The sequence below is a fragment of the Elephantulus edwardii genome, unplaced genomic scaffold (genome assembly GCF_000299155.1).
Source record: "Elephantulus edwardii isolate Elephantulus edwardi_28Jun2011 unplaced genomic scaffold, EleEdw1.0 scaffold00005, whole genome shotgun sequence".
Taxonomy (NCBI): domain Eukaryota; kingdom Metazoa; phylum Chordata; class Mammalia; order Macroscelidea; family Macroscelididae; genus Elephantulus; species Elephantulus edwardii.
In genome coordinates, this window is record NW_006399755.1 from 15,018,153 (window position 1) to 15,037,048 (window position 18,896).

Sequence of the window (18,896 nt, forward strand, 5' to 3'; positions counted from 1 at the left end):
ATAGGATATTTGTACAGGGTAAAAGCTATATTCTTGAGATATGCCTGGTTTTTGTTTGTTTTTAAATTTATTATTTTTATTATTATTATTATTAAGTGTACCATCAAATCAGATCTGACTGGTACAGGAGGAGATTGTTCCTCCTTCCCCCTCAGAGCATCTGGTGGATTCGAACCGTGCGCCTCTGGGATTGTAGTTGCAGCTCCTTGCCACTACCAAGCCTATATTTCATACCAACCCTTATATTTTCCATTTTTTTCAATTGTTGTTTCCCTTTTTATAATGTGTCCTTAATAAAGAGATGAATGAATTACTTTTGAGAAAACACAAAATTTTTGGTAACACTGAATTCATCTACCCATGGCCGTTAAGTTGACTGCAACTCACATCAAACCTACGGGTCAGAGTAGAACTACCCATAGGTTTCTGGGAACAGATTGCTCCATTTTTCTCCCACAAAGTGACTTATGGGTTTGAACCACTGATGTTTCAGTTAGCAGTTCAACATTTAACATTATGTCACTAGGGCTCTGAACATTGAATTACTAGATATTAAATTGAATCTAAATCCCACAGCCAGTTTTATTAACTTGCAAGTTAACTTGTGAAAATTAGCTTGTACCCGGAGAAGCATCTATAAAACTGAGGCAAGTTTTATTAGTATCTTTACTTCTCCTTTCTCATTTGTTTCCTAACACAATCTCAATGCTCTCTTCTCTGGGTAATGGAAATGTTCTCAAAAGAAAAAGCAATGAGACTAAAAATTTATTGCGTATGGTTGTAGAACATTACAAGTATACTATTGATCACAATGTAGTATTATACAAGCTCATTACCACACTTCATTCAAATCCTGCATAAAGGATGGAGGGGACGTGGGGACAGGCTGTTTCCTACTCTAGTTGTCCTAGACTAGTAAGAAAGACAATCAGCCTATAAAAGCAATAAGGAAACTTACTCTAACTTTGAGTAGTTGCTTTTCATTCTATAGACATCTTCATATAGTTCTTGATTGTCTTCTTCTGAAATTAAAAGAAATAGCTCATTGTCAGATGCTGACAATAGTTTTTATTCATATTTAACAACATCAACAGAAATACTGGATACTTACCAGATGCTAAGTACTTTGACCTTTTCACTTGTTAACACATTTTTATTGAAATTTAAGTGCATTGTCATAAGCAGGAAGAGATCAACAATTCCCTTCTTTCTTAATTACTTCCTATGCTGAGGGAAAAATGGGCATCAGAGTTATAAAACAGGACTGACTTGGGGGTTAGGGGAAACTAAGAAAAGTGGGGATTAATAAAAAACACTGCATTGAAAGAGATGAGGAAAAGAACTGTTTGAAAGGAATATATGATTAGGTGTCATTTGCATGACAGCAGTCCAGAATAAGAGCTGCATAGCAAAGAGGAAATGATGCTACAATGAAAGAATATTTTCAAAGAGAAAAACTAACTGGGGGGAGGAGGTTAGGGAGGAAAGTGTACAATAATGAATGAATAGGAATCCACGTTTTCTGTAAACTTTCATTAAAATATCAATAAAAAATAAAATTTAAGAGGAAAGAAAAGGAAAAAAAAATGGGCATCCAGATGTATTTTGAATAGTCTATTTCTTTACAGCATGGTTTCAGCCTGGTCTACATACACTTAATATACACAGATTATTTTCTCCATCTACTCTGACAACAATTAAAGGGATGAATGTTGGAGTAACTTGGATTTTAGGTTCAAAATTTGGCACTAACATGCTGTAAGCCTAGAATTCTGTGCTCTCTATGCCTAAGCTTCTCTTTTGAAAATGAGGGCACTGGTATTTATGACCTCTGAAGTTACTTAGCCATATAAAATTCTGGGGCACGGCAGAATAGCAGAGCACTCTAGAGACTACTGCTAACCCAAAAGACGTGCCTCTCTGGTAGTTCAAATCTGCCAGTATCTCCACAGGAGAAAGATGGACAATCTCCTCCCATGATTTAGAGACTTGGAAAACCCACTAATGGGTCCGTTATGAGTCCATTCCAATTCAACTGCGATGAGTGAGTGAAGTAGAATAGCATTTGGCTTGCCCTCTTCTACTTTTATATTAATTCATTCAGTGAAATAAAAAAAAATCTATCATGTGCTTAGCATTGTGCCTATGAAAGTCTGTGGAAGTAGTCAGCTTAAGAACGCTGTTATGTGCCATCGAGTCATTTGCGACCCATAGCGACCCTATGCACTGCAGCTCTGAACCCTGTCTTGTCCTGAGCTGGTTTTAATAATCCTGACGAACTAATTCCAATTGCCTCAGTTACTGTATCAATCCATTATCTCATCCAGAGTTTTCAATAAGGGTATACAAAAACAACAAGTGCTATGAAAAGAGATCTACATTTCTATGAGGCCAGTCTTACTTCTTGGCCTGTCTTAATCTAGAAGTTCTGCTGAAAGCTGTCCACCACGAGTGATCATGCTGGTATTTGAAATACTGATGGCTTGGCTTCCAGTATCACAGCAACACACAAGTCAGCCCAACACAGAAAACTAACAGACAAAAGTATGAGAAATAGAAAAAAGAAAATAACTGGCCCAGGACTGTTTTATCTGCCAGTTAAACAGAAGATTTGAGTTGGGGTGCCCAGTCAGGTCAAAGTTTCTGCTTGTTGAATAGTGACTGAGGTCCCCATATGTGAGTGAGGTCATGGGTAGCACCTTTTCTGGTCTAGGATGCATCTAGGGGTGAGGCATCATCTGCCTGGGGTAGAGTTTCTGCTGGCCTTAGAGGAGCCTAGGTTAGGAAATCAGGAAAGGTGTGCACTGGGGTTGGATCATGTCTCCTTATCTATTCAATCTGTACACTAAACAAATACTTGAAAAAGCTGGATAATATGAAGAAGAATGTGGCATCAAGATTGGAACAAGACTCCTCAACAATTTACATTATGCAGCATTTTTATAATTTGTCCTGCTAAGATTAATCACAAGCGATTTATGAGAAGCCTTAGGTTACTGTACTCCCAAATGCTTGACCAGGTTTTTATGTCCATACTTTCATTCACAGCTCCACATGTGGCTCAGTTCCTCAATTTCTCTATATCTGGTGGGTTCAAAGATTTGCTAGAAGGTCCTCCAGGGACTCAGATCCCTCAGGGGAATGATTCACATGACTGTAGGTATGCAGGCTGGGTTTTTCCTGTGTTGGTGTTTTCATACACTCTCTGGTGTGAAGAGTGCTTTCTTTATATTGCTGCTTCAGCTGTAAAGTGTGTTCCTTGGTCTTAGGAAACATAACTTGGGGTCTCAAACTGGTACAGTATCTTTTGTTCCAATTTGTTAATAGTATTTTGGCATTTACATCTGTTACAAAGTATGCAAATCCCAGTCCAGAATAAGTATCTATTCCTGTGAGGATCCATTTGAAGCCACCTGGTGCCCCTGGTCTGAAATAATCAACTTGACAACAATGTGCCAGGCCTTCTTCCCTGAGAATTTGTCCCATAGCCTTCTGCAATCTCTTTCTCTCTTGCTGGCAAGCAGAGCTATCTTTATTGGGGTTTTATGCTTCAGAGGAGGTAAGAGGAATATGGACTATTTTAGCCCAACTCTGCATTGCTGCTGCACCTCTGTGTCCACTCATTTCATATCCTATTAGTAAATTTTGCTTTCAGTAACTGTCTGCAACATAAGACCTATATTTTCCCAAGGATATTCCTTACTCTACCTAGAGTCCAAAGGTTTTTATTCTTTTGCTTACTCCTTTTTCTGCAAAGATGCATATTACAGAGAGTCTGGACCTTTGTAGAAAATCCCACTTCTGACACCAAAGGTATAAAGAGGAGAATACAGTACATGGGGGACATAAAGCCACGACCACCTCTCTGAACAGGCCAGAGGGCATAAGAATAGCATAGCCCCTCATTTACTGTTCCAGAGCAGAAAGCAGATAAAGAGCCCAAAGCCCATGGTGCCTCTAGAGTCACAAAATAGCAAAAAGGTTGTGTATTCCTTGCTGACTCACAGACACAGTTATGATACTAAAAATGAGGTCTATTAGGGAAGGAATTTGGAGAGTAGGGGAAGCAAAGAATATCTCATAATACAAGTCCAAGCTTTAGCCTACCAGTTCCTCAATAAGTCCAGGCTCCAGTTTCAGTTCAGCAGCCAAACCAAATCATCCAGAAAGGTTTACCTCAGAGTAGTTATACCCAAATTAACCAGAAACATTTGCCTCAGAGCAGTTATAGTCAGAATCTCCTCCAAACATGCAACAAGAACAAAGAAACCTTTAACTGTTGGTCAGCACAAATGCAAGAAGCCTCTCGTGACACCTTGCCACTGTTTCTTCACAGCAAAGCCACAGTATTTCCACCACCAGGGTCTCTCTCACATCAGGATCTTTCTTGCTTGAGGCCCTCTTAAGCCTTGATGCCACAAATCTTGCTCCTCTCAAGTCTTGCTACCTAATGTCAGAAGCACTCTTTCTCTTATCCTAGTACCACATCTGTTGACGACTTGTAAGACTAAGCTGTTTTCAAGACCATGTGTCTACAGTTAAGGTAGCTGTCAATCAGAGGCAGCAAACTCCAAGGGCTAAAAAAACCCGCCAACATTTAAGCTAAGAAGACAGCAGATAATTCTACTTTGCTTGTAGAAAATGAAGAAGACTTGAATCACTTGCGGCAGAAGTTCAAAGATTTCAGCCTTTGATATAGATTATATCTCAACATCAGGAAAGCAAAAATCCTCAACACTGGACTGATGGGCAACATCATGATGTAGGGGGAAAAAATTAAAGCTGTCAATGATTTCATATTACTTCCACAATCAACATCCCCTGTAGCATCAGTTTAAAAAAGGAAATTAAAAGATGTGTTATATTGAGAAAATCTGTTGTGGAGGACCTTTAAAGTCCCAAACAGCAAGGATGCCACTTTAAAGAGTAAGGTGAACTTGAACGAAGTCATAGTCAGTTGCTTCTTATGCATCTGAAAGCTTGACAGTGACTAATGAAGACTGAAGAATAACTGATGTATTTGAATTGTGGTATTAGTGAAGACTTTAATATACTGTGGGTTGTCAAAAGGACAAATACATTTGATTTGGAAGAGGTGCAACTAGGGTGCTCTTTAGAGGCAAGGATAGTGAAATTTTTTCTCACATACTTAGAGCATCTTATAAGGAGCGACTGGCCCTTAAAAAAAATATGTCATGCTGGGAAAGGTAAAAGGTCAGCAAAAAAGAGAAAGACCCTCAATGATAAAGATTGATATGGTGAATGTAACAGAGCCTTCAAACATAGTGGAGATCATGAGCATAGTGTAGAATAAAGCTAACGTTCTATAGGTTGCTCTAATTGTAGTCAAGACAATGGCACCTAACTGACAATGACATTTATTAAAATTTTAAATAAAAGAGAGCTTATCAGTTCTTGAGAAAGAACATCTTTCTGGGCAAAGTGGAAGATCAGAGAGAGGAAGACCCTCAACAAGATGGATTCAATGTACTGGAGCATATCAGAGATCATGAGGCTCGTGCCAGAGAGGGTGAAGTTTAGGTCTGTTGTTCTTAAGGACAAATATGAGTTGTAGTTGACTTATGGCATCTAACAACAACAACTAGCCTTAATAACTACACCTATCACTAATCAGTCTTAAAGGCATTCAGTCACTGGAATTCAGTCCACTGGAATTGGAAAAGGGAAACGTCCTCTACTTACCACTATCTGAAGTAAATGAATCAGAATGGAACGACTTGGTTCTGTGAAGATACAAAGACTTATCAACCTCCTGAATTGTATCTTAAAGTCTCACTGTTAGTTTGCCAAAGGGCGGGATGTACTTGCCTCTCTCTCTCAGAGCACTCCACATCATCATATATCTTCTCTGTGGTGGAAGTTGGCCCAAAAGGGGTTTCTTTAGTCACGTTTGTAGCCTCCACATACCCACCTACGAGTATAATAGAGAGCATTTCTGAACCCTTGTCCTCAATTGCTATCACATGTGTATTCATGCCCATCACTGGCGATGAAAGCAAGAAAGGGGTGGGGAGAACAGACTGAATACAGACACATTTGTAAATGCTAAAAAAGTTTCTCTTTTACATTATTTGTCTCAGCCAGGAAAATTAGTCAGATTTTCAAAAAATTCTGCAATTTTCAGGAAAATGAAGTTTTGTTACAGTATGCTTCTATTCCTTCACTCAGCAAAATTGTGTTAAGTACCTACAGTGTCCTAAACACAGTCACAAGTAGAAAAAGTGAGATGAGTCTTTATGGTGGTGTTTATATTCCTGGATCTAAGAATTACTCACTTTCTACTAGAAGAATCCCTACTCTCTCTTTTTTATTAAAAAGAAAAACCACAAAAACCCCAACCAGACCACTTGTTTATTATTACTTCTAGTTGAGATTTGTTTGCTATTACTTGCTATCAAGAGCTTCAGCTAACATGGACCTAAAGTGCAATGTCAATAAAGTCAGTAAACATCTTGTCATCGTTTCTTAGTGCTGCTGTAACAGAAATCACGGATGGGAAGCTTCAACAAATAGGAATTTTTTTTTCTTCAAACAAACAAACAAACAAAACCCCCAACCCACACCCACTGCCACTGAGTCAATTCTGGCTCATGGTGACCCTACAGAACAGAACTGTGCAGAGTTGTTAAGGATGGAAACCTTTATGGGGTAGACAGGCTGCCACCTCTTTCTCCTGTGAGGTGATGGTGGGTTCAGACTCCTGACATTTGCAGAATCCCTCTAATGGGACATGCTGTCAGATTTAGCACCCATAAAACCCTAGTGAGGTCCAGATAATGATTTTTATAAATGGAGACACTGAACTGCAGTTCAGTTAAGTTATTCTGTAGCTAATACATCGTAGGGCCTGGATGTGAACTCAGACCATCTGCTTATAAATCTAATGTTCTTTCCATTACTGTACAGCTATCTCAATGGGTTCAGTTACTTGATACATAATTATAGTTAATGGATAAATATTAGAAAATAAGGGAAATCTAGTTATGTTCAACTTGAAACAAGTAAGTAATGGGAAAAAAACTGGAATGTGGTGGGGAGGTCAGGGCAATAAAACTTACCGTAGCTTTGGGAGTTGCTATCCTGCTTTGAGTCATTGGAGCAGGCCTTCGTTTGGGTAGTATCAACCACAGGGTACCACTTCCAGGCTGGCATGCTCTCCTTCCTTCTGTGGACTTCTGTCATCTCTAGTGTTCCAAGTGTCTTTTCACAGGTACCTATCTAAACACATCAAAAGGGAAAGTCCATTCAGTCCTTGGGGGGGGGGGTCTTTACTCATTCATTATTCATGTACAGCAGTGATTTATTATTTATTTAATGCTGTCTTGTCTCTTTAGATTCTGCATTTCACAAGGGTACTTACCATCTCTGCTTGATTCATTTGAAAATGGCCAGAGAGTGTCTGGTACAAAGGCTGGCCACTGGGAGGCACTGGGAGGCAGGGCATAGTGAAGAATTGACTACAGAGTAAGCTCTTTGCAAATGTTGTCTCATTTAGCTTGTATCATTGCTTTAATTGATAAAGCATTTAAAAAATAAACAAAAAACTAAAGATATTCAGACTAACAAATACTGTCAAGTTGTAACTGACGCATATCTGACCCTTCAGCAGGTTTTCAGAGGTAGTAAATGGTACGTAAAGAGATTGCCCATCTTTCTCCCTCAGAGTGACTGTTAGATTCGAACTATGTGCCTTTGTGTTGACAGCACAATTCCTTACCACTAGGCCACCAGAGCTCCCTGGTGAAAGGTTTAGTGAAGTTAAGTAATCTATCCCTTCTCTCACAGCTAACCAACTAAGACAAGCTTTAACCCCAGAGCCCTGGGCTATTGACCATTAAAAGGTGTCGTGGTCTTCTTCCTTTCCTTTTCTCTGGCTGCCCTTTCGTTTTTCCACGAACCAATCTGTTCTTTCTTCTTGCTTCTTTCCAAAGCTCTCCTGCTACTGTCTGACAAATGCTTATTAAAGATGAGACAACATGCTGTGCTCTGGAAGTAGAATGACGTAATGGCCATGGTGGCTCACATTCTGTTTAGGGGACACTAGTGACAAGCAAACAAATGTAATAAGGGGAATGTTATCTACAACAGGATTGCTGTGTTTAAAACAGAGGAAGAGGAAGTGGGCTCTGTTGGATGGGATACAAGGTTGAGGAAGACTTAAAAAACCATGTTTTGAGAAATTATTTCAGGAACCAGGAAATTGATGGAGGGGATATATGAATAGTTGGTAGATAAAACATCACAAGCAAAGACATGGTGTCTGAAGAAGCTTTGATGCCCTCATCATGATGGTGTGGAGGGGAAAGTAGAAAGAGCAGGTCATAGGAGGCCAGAAATGAGTCTTAAAAGACTGCAGAGAATGGAACTAGGTTATGAGAGGTTTTGAGTCAAAGGCAAAATGTGGACTTCATGTCAGAATCACAGAGAGGCAAGTAGGAAAAAGGAAACCTGATTGGGTTTGCCTATCAGAAAGACCTGGTCAGCTGACAAAAACGAGGCACTGGCGAGATTTCTAGCCATCCAAATGTTTTCTAATTTTAAAAAAGAAAATGAGAGGGAGGTCACTATCCTTACTACTGTGTAGTAATGCACTGGAAATAGATCAGATGGAGTTGAAGTAATTAACAGACAGGAGGTACAGACTATTCTGAGTTCATGGCGTATCTAGAACTGACTGAGAACAAAAGGAAGTGACCCTTTTTAAGGTGCACATTCAGGAATGAATCTTTAGGGTGGGAGGGAATGACCAAGAGTACTGACATGAATATTCAGTACAGATAAGAGACCATCATATCTCATGTAGTCCCTCACTGGGCTACTGCACTGAATCACTTGGGATTTTCCTTGGGAATGGTCTTTAGAATTGTCTGAATCACAATGCATCACGTACCTACTGACTTGTCATTTAGATTTGACCTTTAAGAGCACTGCCCAAATAAACCATCCATTCCTTTATCTAATATATCCCAAATTCCTCTTGAAACTTCCAAAACTCAAACTTACCTCATATAAATAAAAATATCACCCTTTAGTGGTAACCTGACCTCATCCCTGGCACATGCTATACAGTTAGCACTGAAAAATAGTAACTGTGCACCTGCATTTTCATGTCCTTAAGCATGCACCTGTAAAATCCCTCCTGATGTCTGCCCTAGCACCCATCTAGGCCTTTGCCAATCTTTCCTAGAAGTTCTATTTCTCTGGCCATGATCACTGACTTTGTTTTCACTAATAGGGGGTTTTGGGGTGTTTTTTTTATGTACTTATATGAAATAGAGGAAGGTCTTCTACCAGGTGGATAGACACGGTGACTGCTGCTATAGGCTCTTGTGTGCTAGGAAGTGTGAGGATGGCACAGGATAGAGCAGGGTTTAGACCTTTAGTTCATAGGGTTGCTATGAGTCATACTCAACTTGATGGCATCTAACAACAGCAACAACAACAAAAACAATAACAATAACAATAACAGGAGAATGTTCAGAGCATAAGATACATACAGCAATTCAACAGTTCATACAATGATACAAAAGTAGCCCTGATTTTATCTTTGACCAAGTGTAATTATGCTCACTGGCCTTTTCTGAATTGTCCATCCCTGGCCCTTCTCCATTCAGGCCTTGTCTTCAAGCTGCCTGAGTTCCTGGTTCTGCTCCTTTTCCCGAGTAGCTTTGCCCTGGAAACAACTCTGGTGGCTGAGTGGTAAGGAGTTGGGCTGCCAATCCAATGCACCTGGTTTGAATCCAGCAGCTGCTCCATGACAATCTCCCTTCACATGATTTACTGCCTCTGAAAACCAACTAGAGAGCCAGCTATGAGTTGATTCTGACTCAATGGAACAGAAAAGCAACAAACTGTATCCAAGTTTGATCAGTTGTCCATTAACATACATACTTCCAAGGACATTTCTGGGTTGAAGAATCTCAGGACAATAATTTCAGGGATTCATCTAGTTTCCATAATTCCAAAAATCTTAAATCCATTATAATTACTTTTTGAATCAAGACCTAGGGCATAAAACGTAAGGAAATATTCATCGTAGGGTCATGCAAGTACAGAACTAACTCCTGAGAGTGAGGTATTGGTCCCTAGGCACCTTGCTTATCTCATTCTAGTCCCCAACCTGATGCTAAGACCTAGGTTAATCAGTAAAAAACTTGAGGCTAAAATCTTGTGCTATTGTTACATTTGTTTTCTTTCTAAAATGTCCACACTCATCTTATCTTTTTAAGGTCTGGAGATCGGCATGTGTCAGCTTCTAAACGACCCCCTGTAAACTGATGGGATTACACATGTGAGCCTACTGTTAGACAAGGAATTCACTAACACAGATACCTTGGGACGATTGCTTACAACGAGGTCCTTTTCTGTTTTCCGAGATTCCAATTTGCATGAGTCCTTTTTCTTCATATCCTGATCTTCAACTTCATGCTTAGGACTGAAATGTAAAGAAATAACAGAGACAAAGAGAATATTAGTATAATTAAATGATAGTCCACCACTCAATTCTAAATAAAATTAATGGAAATGAATCCAGCAGATGTCAATCTTGTTTATTTGTTCTAAGATGAGGGGGTCAAGACCAAACTAACCATGTGGATCATTTTCCTGAGTTTCTGCTATTCCAATCAGTGCCAGAATACCAATTTCAGCTTACAACCTTCTAATAACTCTGTTATCTGTAGGATCAAATATGAGTTCCACCCTGAAATGGCTCCTGTTTTCTTTTCCATTCCCGGTTCCCTCTGCTCCTTTATGTCACTTCCGCACTTCTCTGCTATTGTATCAATTGCCACTGAGTCACCCCAACTCATGACAACCTCATGTATGACAGAAGGAGATTGCCTGGTCTTGCTCCGTCATCATGATGGCTGGTATGTTTTACTCTATTGTTGGGGCTATGGCATCAGTTCATCTCATTGCAGACTTCTATTTTCATTGATCTCTTACTTTATTAAACATCAAATACTTTTCTAGATATAGATTTTTCCAATGTGTCCAAAGTAAGAGACTGAACGAGTGGTATTTCTTCTAAGACTGATGTAGCTTTCTTTTGACAGCCCATGTTATATTATATTAAAAACGGAACACTTTTTCTTCTTCTTGTTAGGTGCCGTCGAGTCAAGTAAGACACACAGTGATTCTATGAACAATATATCTGAGTCCTGTCCAGTTCTGTGCCATCTTCATCATCTCATTTGATCTCATTGTTGGGGTCACTATGTCAATCCGTCTTGTTGAGGGACTTCCTCTCTTTTTCCCCAATCTACCACCCTATTTTAAAAACCTTTCTTTTCATTTGCTATTTCTTTGATCAAACATACCCTACACACCTTATATTGCTGCAAATACAACACTCCTAATGATTTTCTAAATCATCTCATTTCTAAGTGTCATTCTCCTAAACAGTCGTTACCTTCATCTCTGGCCCCATAATGCTGTGACCCTCGATGAGATGGATCGATTCAGTGACTGGGGTAATGGGTGTAGGTATGTCGGAGACAGTGAGGTTGGCACAGGATAGAGCAGGGTTTAGGGCCCTTGTACATAGGGTCACTATGAGTTACAAGCGACTCAATGGCACATACAATAACAACATGTTATGCTATGTCTCTCTGTGAAGTTTTCCCAGTTCCCTCTCTTTATCACCTCAACTACATAAAATGAACTATAAAGTAACGAAACTGCCTCTTTAGTCTATGTATCTCTAGCACAAATGCTGTGTAAGTCTATGATAGCTACCGCACAGTGCCTGACACAGAGCAATTCTTTCCTAAGATTCCCTAATGAAATGAATGAGTGAATTAATAAATGAATGAATGAATGACATTGGTATTATTTGGTCAGTGCCCTGGGTTGCCCTTCTCACACAGGCAAAAGAATTGTGCCAGGCGGAAGAGACTGGAGGAGGGGGCGATTCAAAGTACCATGGTAGTACATGATGCAGCAATTTAGTGTTTCATGGGAGAACAGACTTTTGTGGTGGAGCGTGAAAGTGTGGGCTGAAGCTTTTTAACAGAGCAGAGAGATGAGAAAAAAAAGAAGAGGAGGCAAAACTGAAGGTACATTAGGAGAGACAGCTTTACTAGAAAGTTATGCCCCCAAAGGGACAGACCTCCCCCCATGAAAGGAAATATGGAAGAGAGGCAGCGTGCTTGTGAGGTAAGGCTCTATGACCTCCCACTTTGGGGGCAGAATTCTATCATTCTAGCTCCAGCCTCATTTCTGTTACCAAGGCTGTGTTTTCAGACGACTGATCCTTCTTCCTGGTTTCCAACTTTTGTATTCCAGTCACCAATTATTATTAATGCATCTTGGTTGTATATTTGATCAGTTTCTGATTGCAAAAGTTGGTAGTCCACAAAAAAGAATAAAATAAACAATTTTTTAAAAAAAACCCTAAAAAGAAAAAAAGTTGGTAGTTCAGAACTAAAGTAGCATAGCGGAGTGGACTTGGGGGGAGGGATTGAATAACAATGAAATATTTTTTTCTTTTACTTTTCAAAAAGAAAAGTGAATTGGGGCAGGGAGGTGTGGGCAGGGAGAAAAGTGCAACAATGAATGAATGGAAATTCAAAGTCTCTATAAATTGTCTTTGTAATTAATAATAAAATTTTAAAAAGAGAAACATACATGCAGACTATACACATAAAACCCAAAGATGACTCATCAGTGAAACCAGACAAATGGAAACAGGGAACCTGAGGTGTAAGAAGAACACTGAGTCATCACGAACGATCTGCGTATGAACTATTGATTGTTGTTGTTGTTGTTGTTAAGTGCCATCAAGTAGCAGGCGACTCATAGCGACCCTATGAAGGAGAGTCCTCGACGCTTGGGTGCCTTTCATCCTCTCTCCAGGTTCATAGCATTTCTGGAGGCAAGCTATTATGGAAGTGGATGCCACTCCTCCTTCCAAGAACTATTGAATAGAAAATGAATTTTCTATGTATGCTTTCCCACAAAGCACAATAAAATGGTAAAATAAAACAACGTCAAAAAAGTGTTTGCTAAGTGAGTGGAGTGTAGATTAGCATGAGGTGCAGAGAACAAGGTAAAGTCAGAGTCACACGCACCCTTCGGCATCTACCGTTTTGTAGGGCTTGGGGAGGCCTAACCCGGTCCAGCATTGGAAACCTTTGCGGCTGGGAGCTAGTTCAGCCGTCAGAGGGTCAGTGGTTGGACTATGGTTTTTCATCTTGAACATCAAACTCACCTGCCTTCTTGATGGAGAAAACTCTCGTCCAGCTGAAAGTAAAGAGGAAAACAGTCATTTTCATAAATTATCACCACTATTGTCTAGTTACAGACCCTAGAGATCAAGCAATAAATAGGTGAGGAGAAGGTCTCCTGCAGAGTGAAGGTGGACCTTGACAGCAGAAAGTTCTTAGAGCTCTTGCCAGTGAAGCTGAAGATTAGTCAGCAAAGAACACAGGAGGCCAAGGGGAAGCGATGATTTAGTTTAGAAAATAATCTTAGACCATAAACTGTTCTCTGCACTCCAAACCCATTTACCTTATTTATCTTCACTTCGGATGTGTGTGCATCTATTACTCTCATTTTATGGATGAAGAAATGGAATTTCAAGTTCACACAGCCAGGAAAGAGAAAAAGCTGAGATTTGGGCCCGTAATGAAATTGTTACATAGCATAACACACAGGAAGCAGTCATATGTGCTGTCAAGTTGAAGACAACTTATAGCGACCTTATAAACAAGAGATCAAAACCTGCTCTATCCTGAGCCGCCCTCATAATCTCTAACATGCTCAAGCCCATTGTTAGAGGCTCTGTGTCAATCCATGCTGCTGAGAGTCTGCCTCTCTTTTACTCACCCTCCACCTTTCCCAGCATGATATCTTTCTCTAAATCCTTGAAAGAGACCAGGAGGGAATAGGAGCCTAGAAATTCACATTTAAAGGTCTGATCATTTTATTGAGAGCATGGTAGATACAAATTTAGATTGTGCCCAGGAACTTTTCTCTCTGAAAAGCCCAATTCTTAAGACTGGTAGACACTGGCTGTTATAGATAAGGGGCTATGAACAGCCCAGGACCAAGTCCTCCCACCCTATCACACATTTTCTGCCTCCCACACTGTGGCACCCAGAATCTTAGCATCCTGCATCTGAAAAACCTCAGAAATAGAAAGGAAAAGTAAAAGAAGATCTTTCCTCCCTCATAAAAGAAACTGCTTTGGCATTAATTTTGTGCACTTGTTTTACTTTAGTTTTAAAATCAGTAAAAAAGTCCAAACACAATACCTTTTGGAGTTCTTCAATTCTAACATCATAAGTTGCTAAAATAAATACAGAAAAAAAATTATTCCAAGGCAGATAATCTATCCAATTTTTAAAAAAAAAAATTTTTTAACAACACCCAGGATTAGAGCAGCTATGAAGAGTGTGTTAATCCGTTTACTTAGCCATCAGAATATTGATCTCCATGAGGTTTTATCTGAATGGTTTGGGAAATTCCAGGGTTACTGATCAAGATGCTTAATGTCTGTGGGGATTTTCAGGGTGTAATTTAGTCAACAAACACATGTGCAAAATTGGTAGTTTTCTGCTTTGGTAGATAAATATCTGCCTCATGCTTAAGAGAAATCCCTAAATTTTAGTAGCAACAGTCAGAAGTCAACCTTAAAAGTGTAGGGAAAAGCACATTGTCGTCAAAAGCCCAAATTCTCACTTCAACAAAATGAGCTCTGTATCTCTACGACTGGGCGACACTTAACAACAACAAAAACAACAAGATCTTGTTAAAAGTAGTCTTTGTCCACTACCATTTTCTTAGACTTGGGCTTTCTTTCTTTCTTTTCCTTTGAAAGAGCAGACTATCAACTTAAATACATGTTGATTTTTCAGGTGGCTTTGTAAATTTTAAATGACAAGCTTAATTAGGAACATTTACTAACTCCAGTTCTATCTATTTGATTTTGATCCATGATATCCCTCTCTCAGGTTTCCAGGTTGTCAATCTTTATGGAAGAAAACTGCCTGTTTCTATCCAGAGGAGAAGTTAATGGATTCAAACTGATAACTTTCTGCTTAGCAGATCAATTTAGTTATGCACTATTCTACTTGAACAAGGGATCTTTATACAAGTGCTTGTTATTGTGTACCATTGAGTCAGAACTGATCCATAGCTGACTTTCTGGTGGGTTTTCATAAACAGTTAATCACACGGGAAGAGATCTCTCATCTTTTCCTGTGGAGAAGCTGGTAGATAAGAACTGCGTGCCTTTGGGATTTCAAAGCAACTTCTTGCCACTAGGCCACCAGTGCTAGCAGTGGGAAATTTGGGCCCAATCTCAATCTTGCCACTTCTTATCTATGGGATTTCAGGCAAAGTATTTAATTCCTCTGAGCCTCAGTTTGTTAATCTAGAACTGGATCAAACAAATTAGTCTCTAGTAATTTAATAAGGAGATTACAGGAGGTACTGTAACTATCTAGCACAACTGCAGGCAACACAGAAAGCTATTTTTTTTTAGTATTACTTTTGTTTTTTTGTCAAAGTCAGAACCAATGTATAGCTGAGCCTTCGATGCATTTTCAGAGGCAGTTAAGCCCATTTTTCTCCCGTGGACTCAAAGATTTACACAATTTTCAGAATTGCAGTGCAGCTTCTTGCCACTAAAACACCAGAGCTCCTTTTTTATTTTTTTAAATATTTCTTTATTTAGAAGTTATCCTTAAAAGACTCTCTTCTCTCCCCAGTGAGAACGCCTGCATAATAAGCATTACTTCTTCGCTTCCTCTTCTCCTTTTTTCTTGCTTGCTGTTAGAGTTCTGAAAGTGTGGTTTAGAAAAATGACAAAACAAAAACAACAAACACCACCATGCATTTTCAAGCCTTTATTATTTTAAACTGAAAATATTGATAAGTTAAAGAAGTAGATTTTCTTTTAGAACTGTCATCAAATAAGCTCTTCTAGCAACAGGCCCAAAGTATGTGAGGTGAAGTCTCATCCTTCTTGCCTCCAAAGAGCACCTCGCCTGCACTCTCTCCAAGACATACCTGTTTGTTCTCTTGGCAGTTCATGGGATGTTCAGTGCTCTTCTCCAGCACCACAGCTCAAAGGCATCAATTCTTTTTCTGTTATCATTATTCATTGTCTAGCTCTCAGATGCATAGCAAGTAATTGAGGCTGTTCCTTGGAGAAGGACATGACATTAGGAAGGGTGGAGGACAGGTGAAAGAGAGGAAGACCCTCAGCTACGTGGATTATTATGGTGACTGCTGCAATGAGCTCTTGTATGTCAGGAAGTTTGAAGATGGCATAGGATACAACAGAGTTCAGATCTTTTATTATGAGTTATCTGTCGTTATGAGTTGTACTTAACTCGACAACATCTAACAACAAGAACATCAAATGTTGGCACATGAGGCTGAACTTCTGTTTGGAAAATAATTTAATTAGGCAGTTATATAATGATGTAGTCATCTTCCAGTTTGTGATCTGATGTGGTCATCCTATATTTTTACATATTGTCAGTCTTTAAAATCTAACTTTGACAGCTATTGAAGACTGAGTATAGCAAGAAACATTTAACTTTTTCTTTTCTTTTTCACTCAGAGATGGTGCTGGAGAAGAGTCATTAACATACCATGGACTGTGAAGAAAACAAATAGGTCTGTCTTGGAGAAGGTGAAACCAAATTTCTTTTTGGAGGCTAGGATTTTGAAGCTCCATCTCACAATCTTTGGGCACATGACCAGGAGGAACTGATCCTTGGAGAAGGACATCAGGCTTAGAAGGGAGGAGGGATAGCACAGGAGAGGAAGACCTTGGATAAGATGGATTGATACAGTACCTGGAGCAATCGGGGTAGGCATACCAGAGTGAGAGAAACTGGCTCAGGACAGGGCAGGCTTCAGAGCTATTGTATATAGGGGTGCAATGAGTCAGGTGAGTCAACAACACATAACAACAACAACAATATTAAGGGTTTAAGTATATAATTTCATTTCATTTCCATGATGATCACTACCAATATTCTAGTCTTTCTAATGAAGAAATAGACATTCAGAGAAATTAAGTAACTTATTCAAGGCCACTTAGGTAGGAAATGGTCTTCAAATTTTTCTCCCCTGTCAAAGAATCACTCACTTAAAGCAAACACTAGCCAAGTGCCCCCTAGACTCAATGATCCTGCAGCAGTCCCTAGAACAATTTGAATCTTACTCTATCTTGCACCATCCTCACTATTTCTGATGTGCTAGAGCTCATTGTTATAGTCACAATGTCAACTAATCTTGTTAAAAATCTTTCTTTATTCCTCTGATCTTCCACCTTTCTCACCATGAGATCTTTTTCCTGGTCTTCCTGGACTGGTTCAAAGGTCTACCTGACATCATGTTCAAAGGTGAAGTTTTATCATCCTTATCTTTAAAAAGCATCCTGATTGTTCTTCCTCTAAAATGAGCTTGTTGTTTGGGTACTTCATGGGATGGATATTCAGTACTTTTTTTTCCAAAACCACAATTCAGAGACAGCCATTCTTCTTTAGTTTTCTTTCCTTCTTTCAGATGCATAAGAAGCAACTGAAATAGTATGGCTTGGATCCGTTGCATTTCAGTCTTTAAACCAACTTCATTACACTTTAGTATTTTGACAAGATCCTTGATGGTAGATTTTCCCATGAAATCTCTTTGGATTGGCTTTTCCCCTGAAGAATAATTTTCTGGATTCATTCAAATTTTGTATATGTGTTAATATTTTGTTTCTTTTATAACTTCGTCCATGGTATAGATTGACCATGATTTAGTGACTTATCCATTGAAAGACACCTTGTTGTTATGTGTCATCAAGTCAACTATGATTCAAAGTGACCCTATACACAATAGCTCTTTCCCAAGTCAATCTCACTGTCTCTGACATACCTACCTAGCCTCATCACTCCAGTTATTGTGTCAATCCATCTCATTCAGAGTCTTTCTTTCTGTCTTCCACTGTCTCTCAACCCTCCCAAGCATGATATCCTTCTCCAAAGACTGGCACCTCCTGGATACAGGCCCAAAGTATATGATATGGGAGTCTCAAAATCTTCGCCTTCAAGGAGCAGCTTGGTTCCATCATCTCCAGGTCAGATCTGTTAGTTCTCTGGAAAGTCCATGTTCAATACTCTTCTCCAGTTACCACATCTCAAAGGCATCAATTCTTCTTCTGTTATTCTTAGTCATTGTCAAGCTCTCTGCAGCATAGCAAGTAATCGAGGAAACCATTGCTTGAATTAGGCACACCTTAGTTTCTAGACTAACATTTATGCTCCTCAGCTCTCTGGTGAGGTTTCTGACAGCAGATTTGGTTGATTCTAAATTTTTGGCTTGTAAGAAGGAAGAAACTAAAAGCATTTATATACAGGATTTGGGATGAACATAAGTATGCATTTTTCTTAGAAAGTGCCCAGAAGTGTAATCGCTAGGTCATACAGTCAACACTCTTGGTAACAGCAGCCAGGAAACCAGGAGACGAATTGCATTGGGAAAGTCAGCTATGAGGGACCTCTCAAGAGTAGTGAAGAGCAATGACATCAGGCTGGAGACTAAGGTGCTCCTGATCCAGGCTATAGTCTTTGCAATTACTTGCTATGCATCGGAGAGTTGGACAGTGAATAGGGATGATAGAAGGAGAATTGATACCTTTGAGTTGTGGTGCTGGAGAAGAGTGTTGAATATACCATGTACTGCTAGGAGAACAAACAGGTTGTCCTGGAGAGGGTGAAGCCAGAATGTTCCCTGGAGTCAAGGATTCTGAAGCTTCTTCTGACATATTTCGGGCATGTTGCAAGGAGGGACTGGTCCTTGGAGAGGGACATCATGTTTGGCAGAGTGGAGGGGAGGCGAAGGAGAGGAAGACCTTTGGTGAGATGGAT

At 39.5% G+C, this 18,896-nt stretch overlaps 1 protein-coding gene across 1 annotated transcript in view; it reads right to left on the reverse strand.

The window, feature by feature from the left end:
* LOC102843445 (chromosome unknown open reading frame, human C1orf168) overlaps positions 1–18,896 on the reverse strand; it is a 125,405-nt gene that overhangs the window by 31,516 nt on the left and 74,993 nt on the right. Inside the window, exons 6-9 of the mRNA XM_006879826.1 lie at positions 14,280–14,314; positions 13,235–13,266; positions 10,323–10,456; positions 959–1,022 (exon numbers count right to left, since the gene is read on the reverse strand). Of these exons, the coding sequence (XP_006879888.1) occupies positions 959–1,022; positions 10,323–10,456; positions 13,235–13,266; positions 14,280–14,314 (265 nt within the window). The remainder of the gene's footprint in view (positions 1–958; positions 1,023–10,322; positions 10,457–13,234; positions 13,267–14,279; positions 14,315–18,896) is intronic.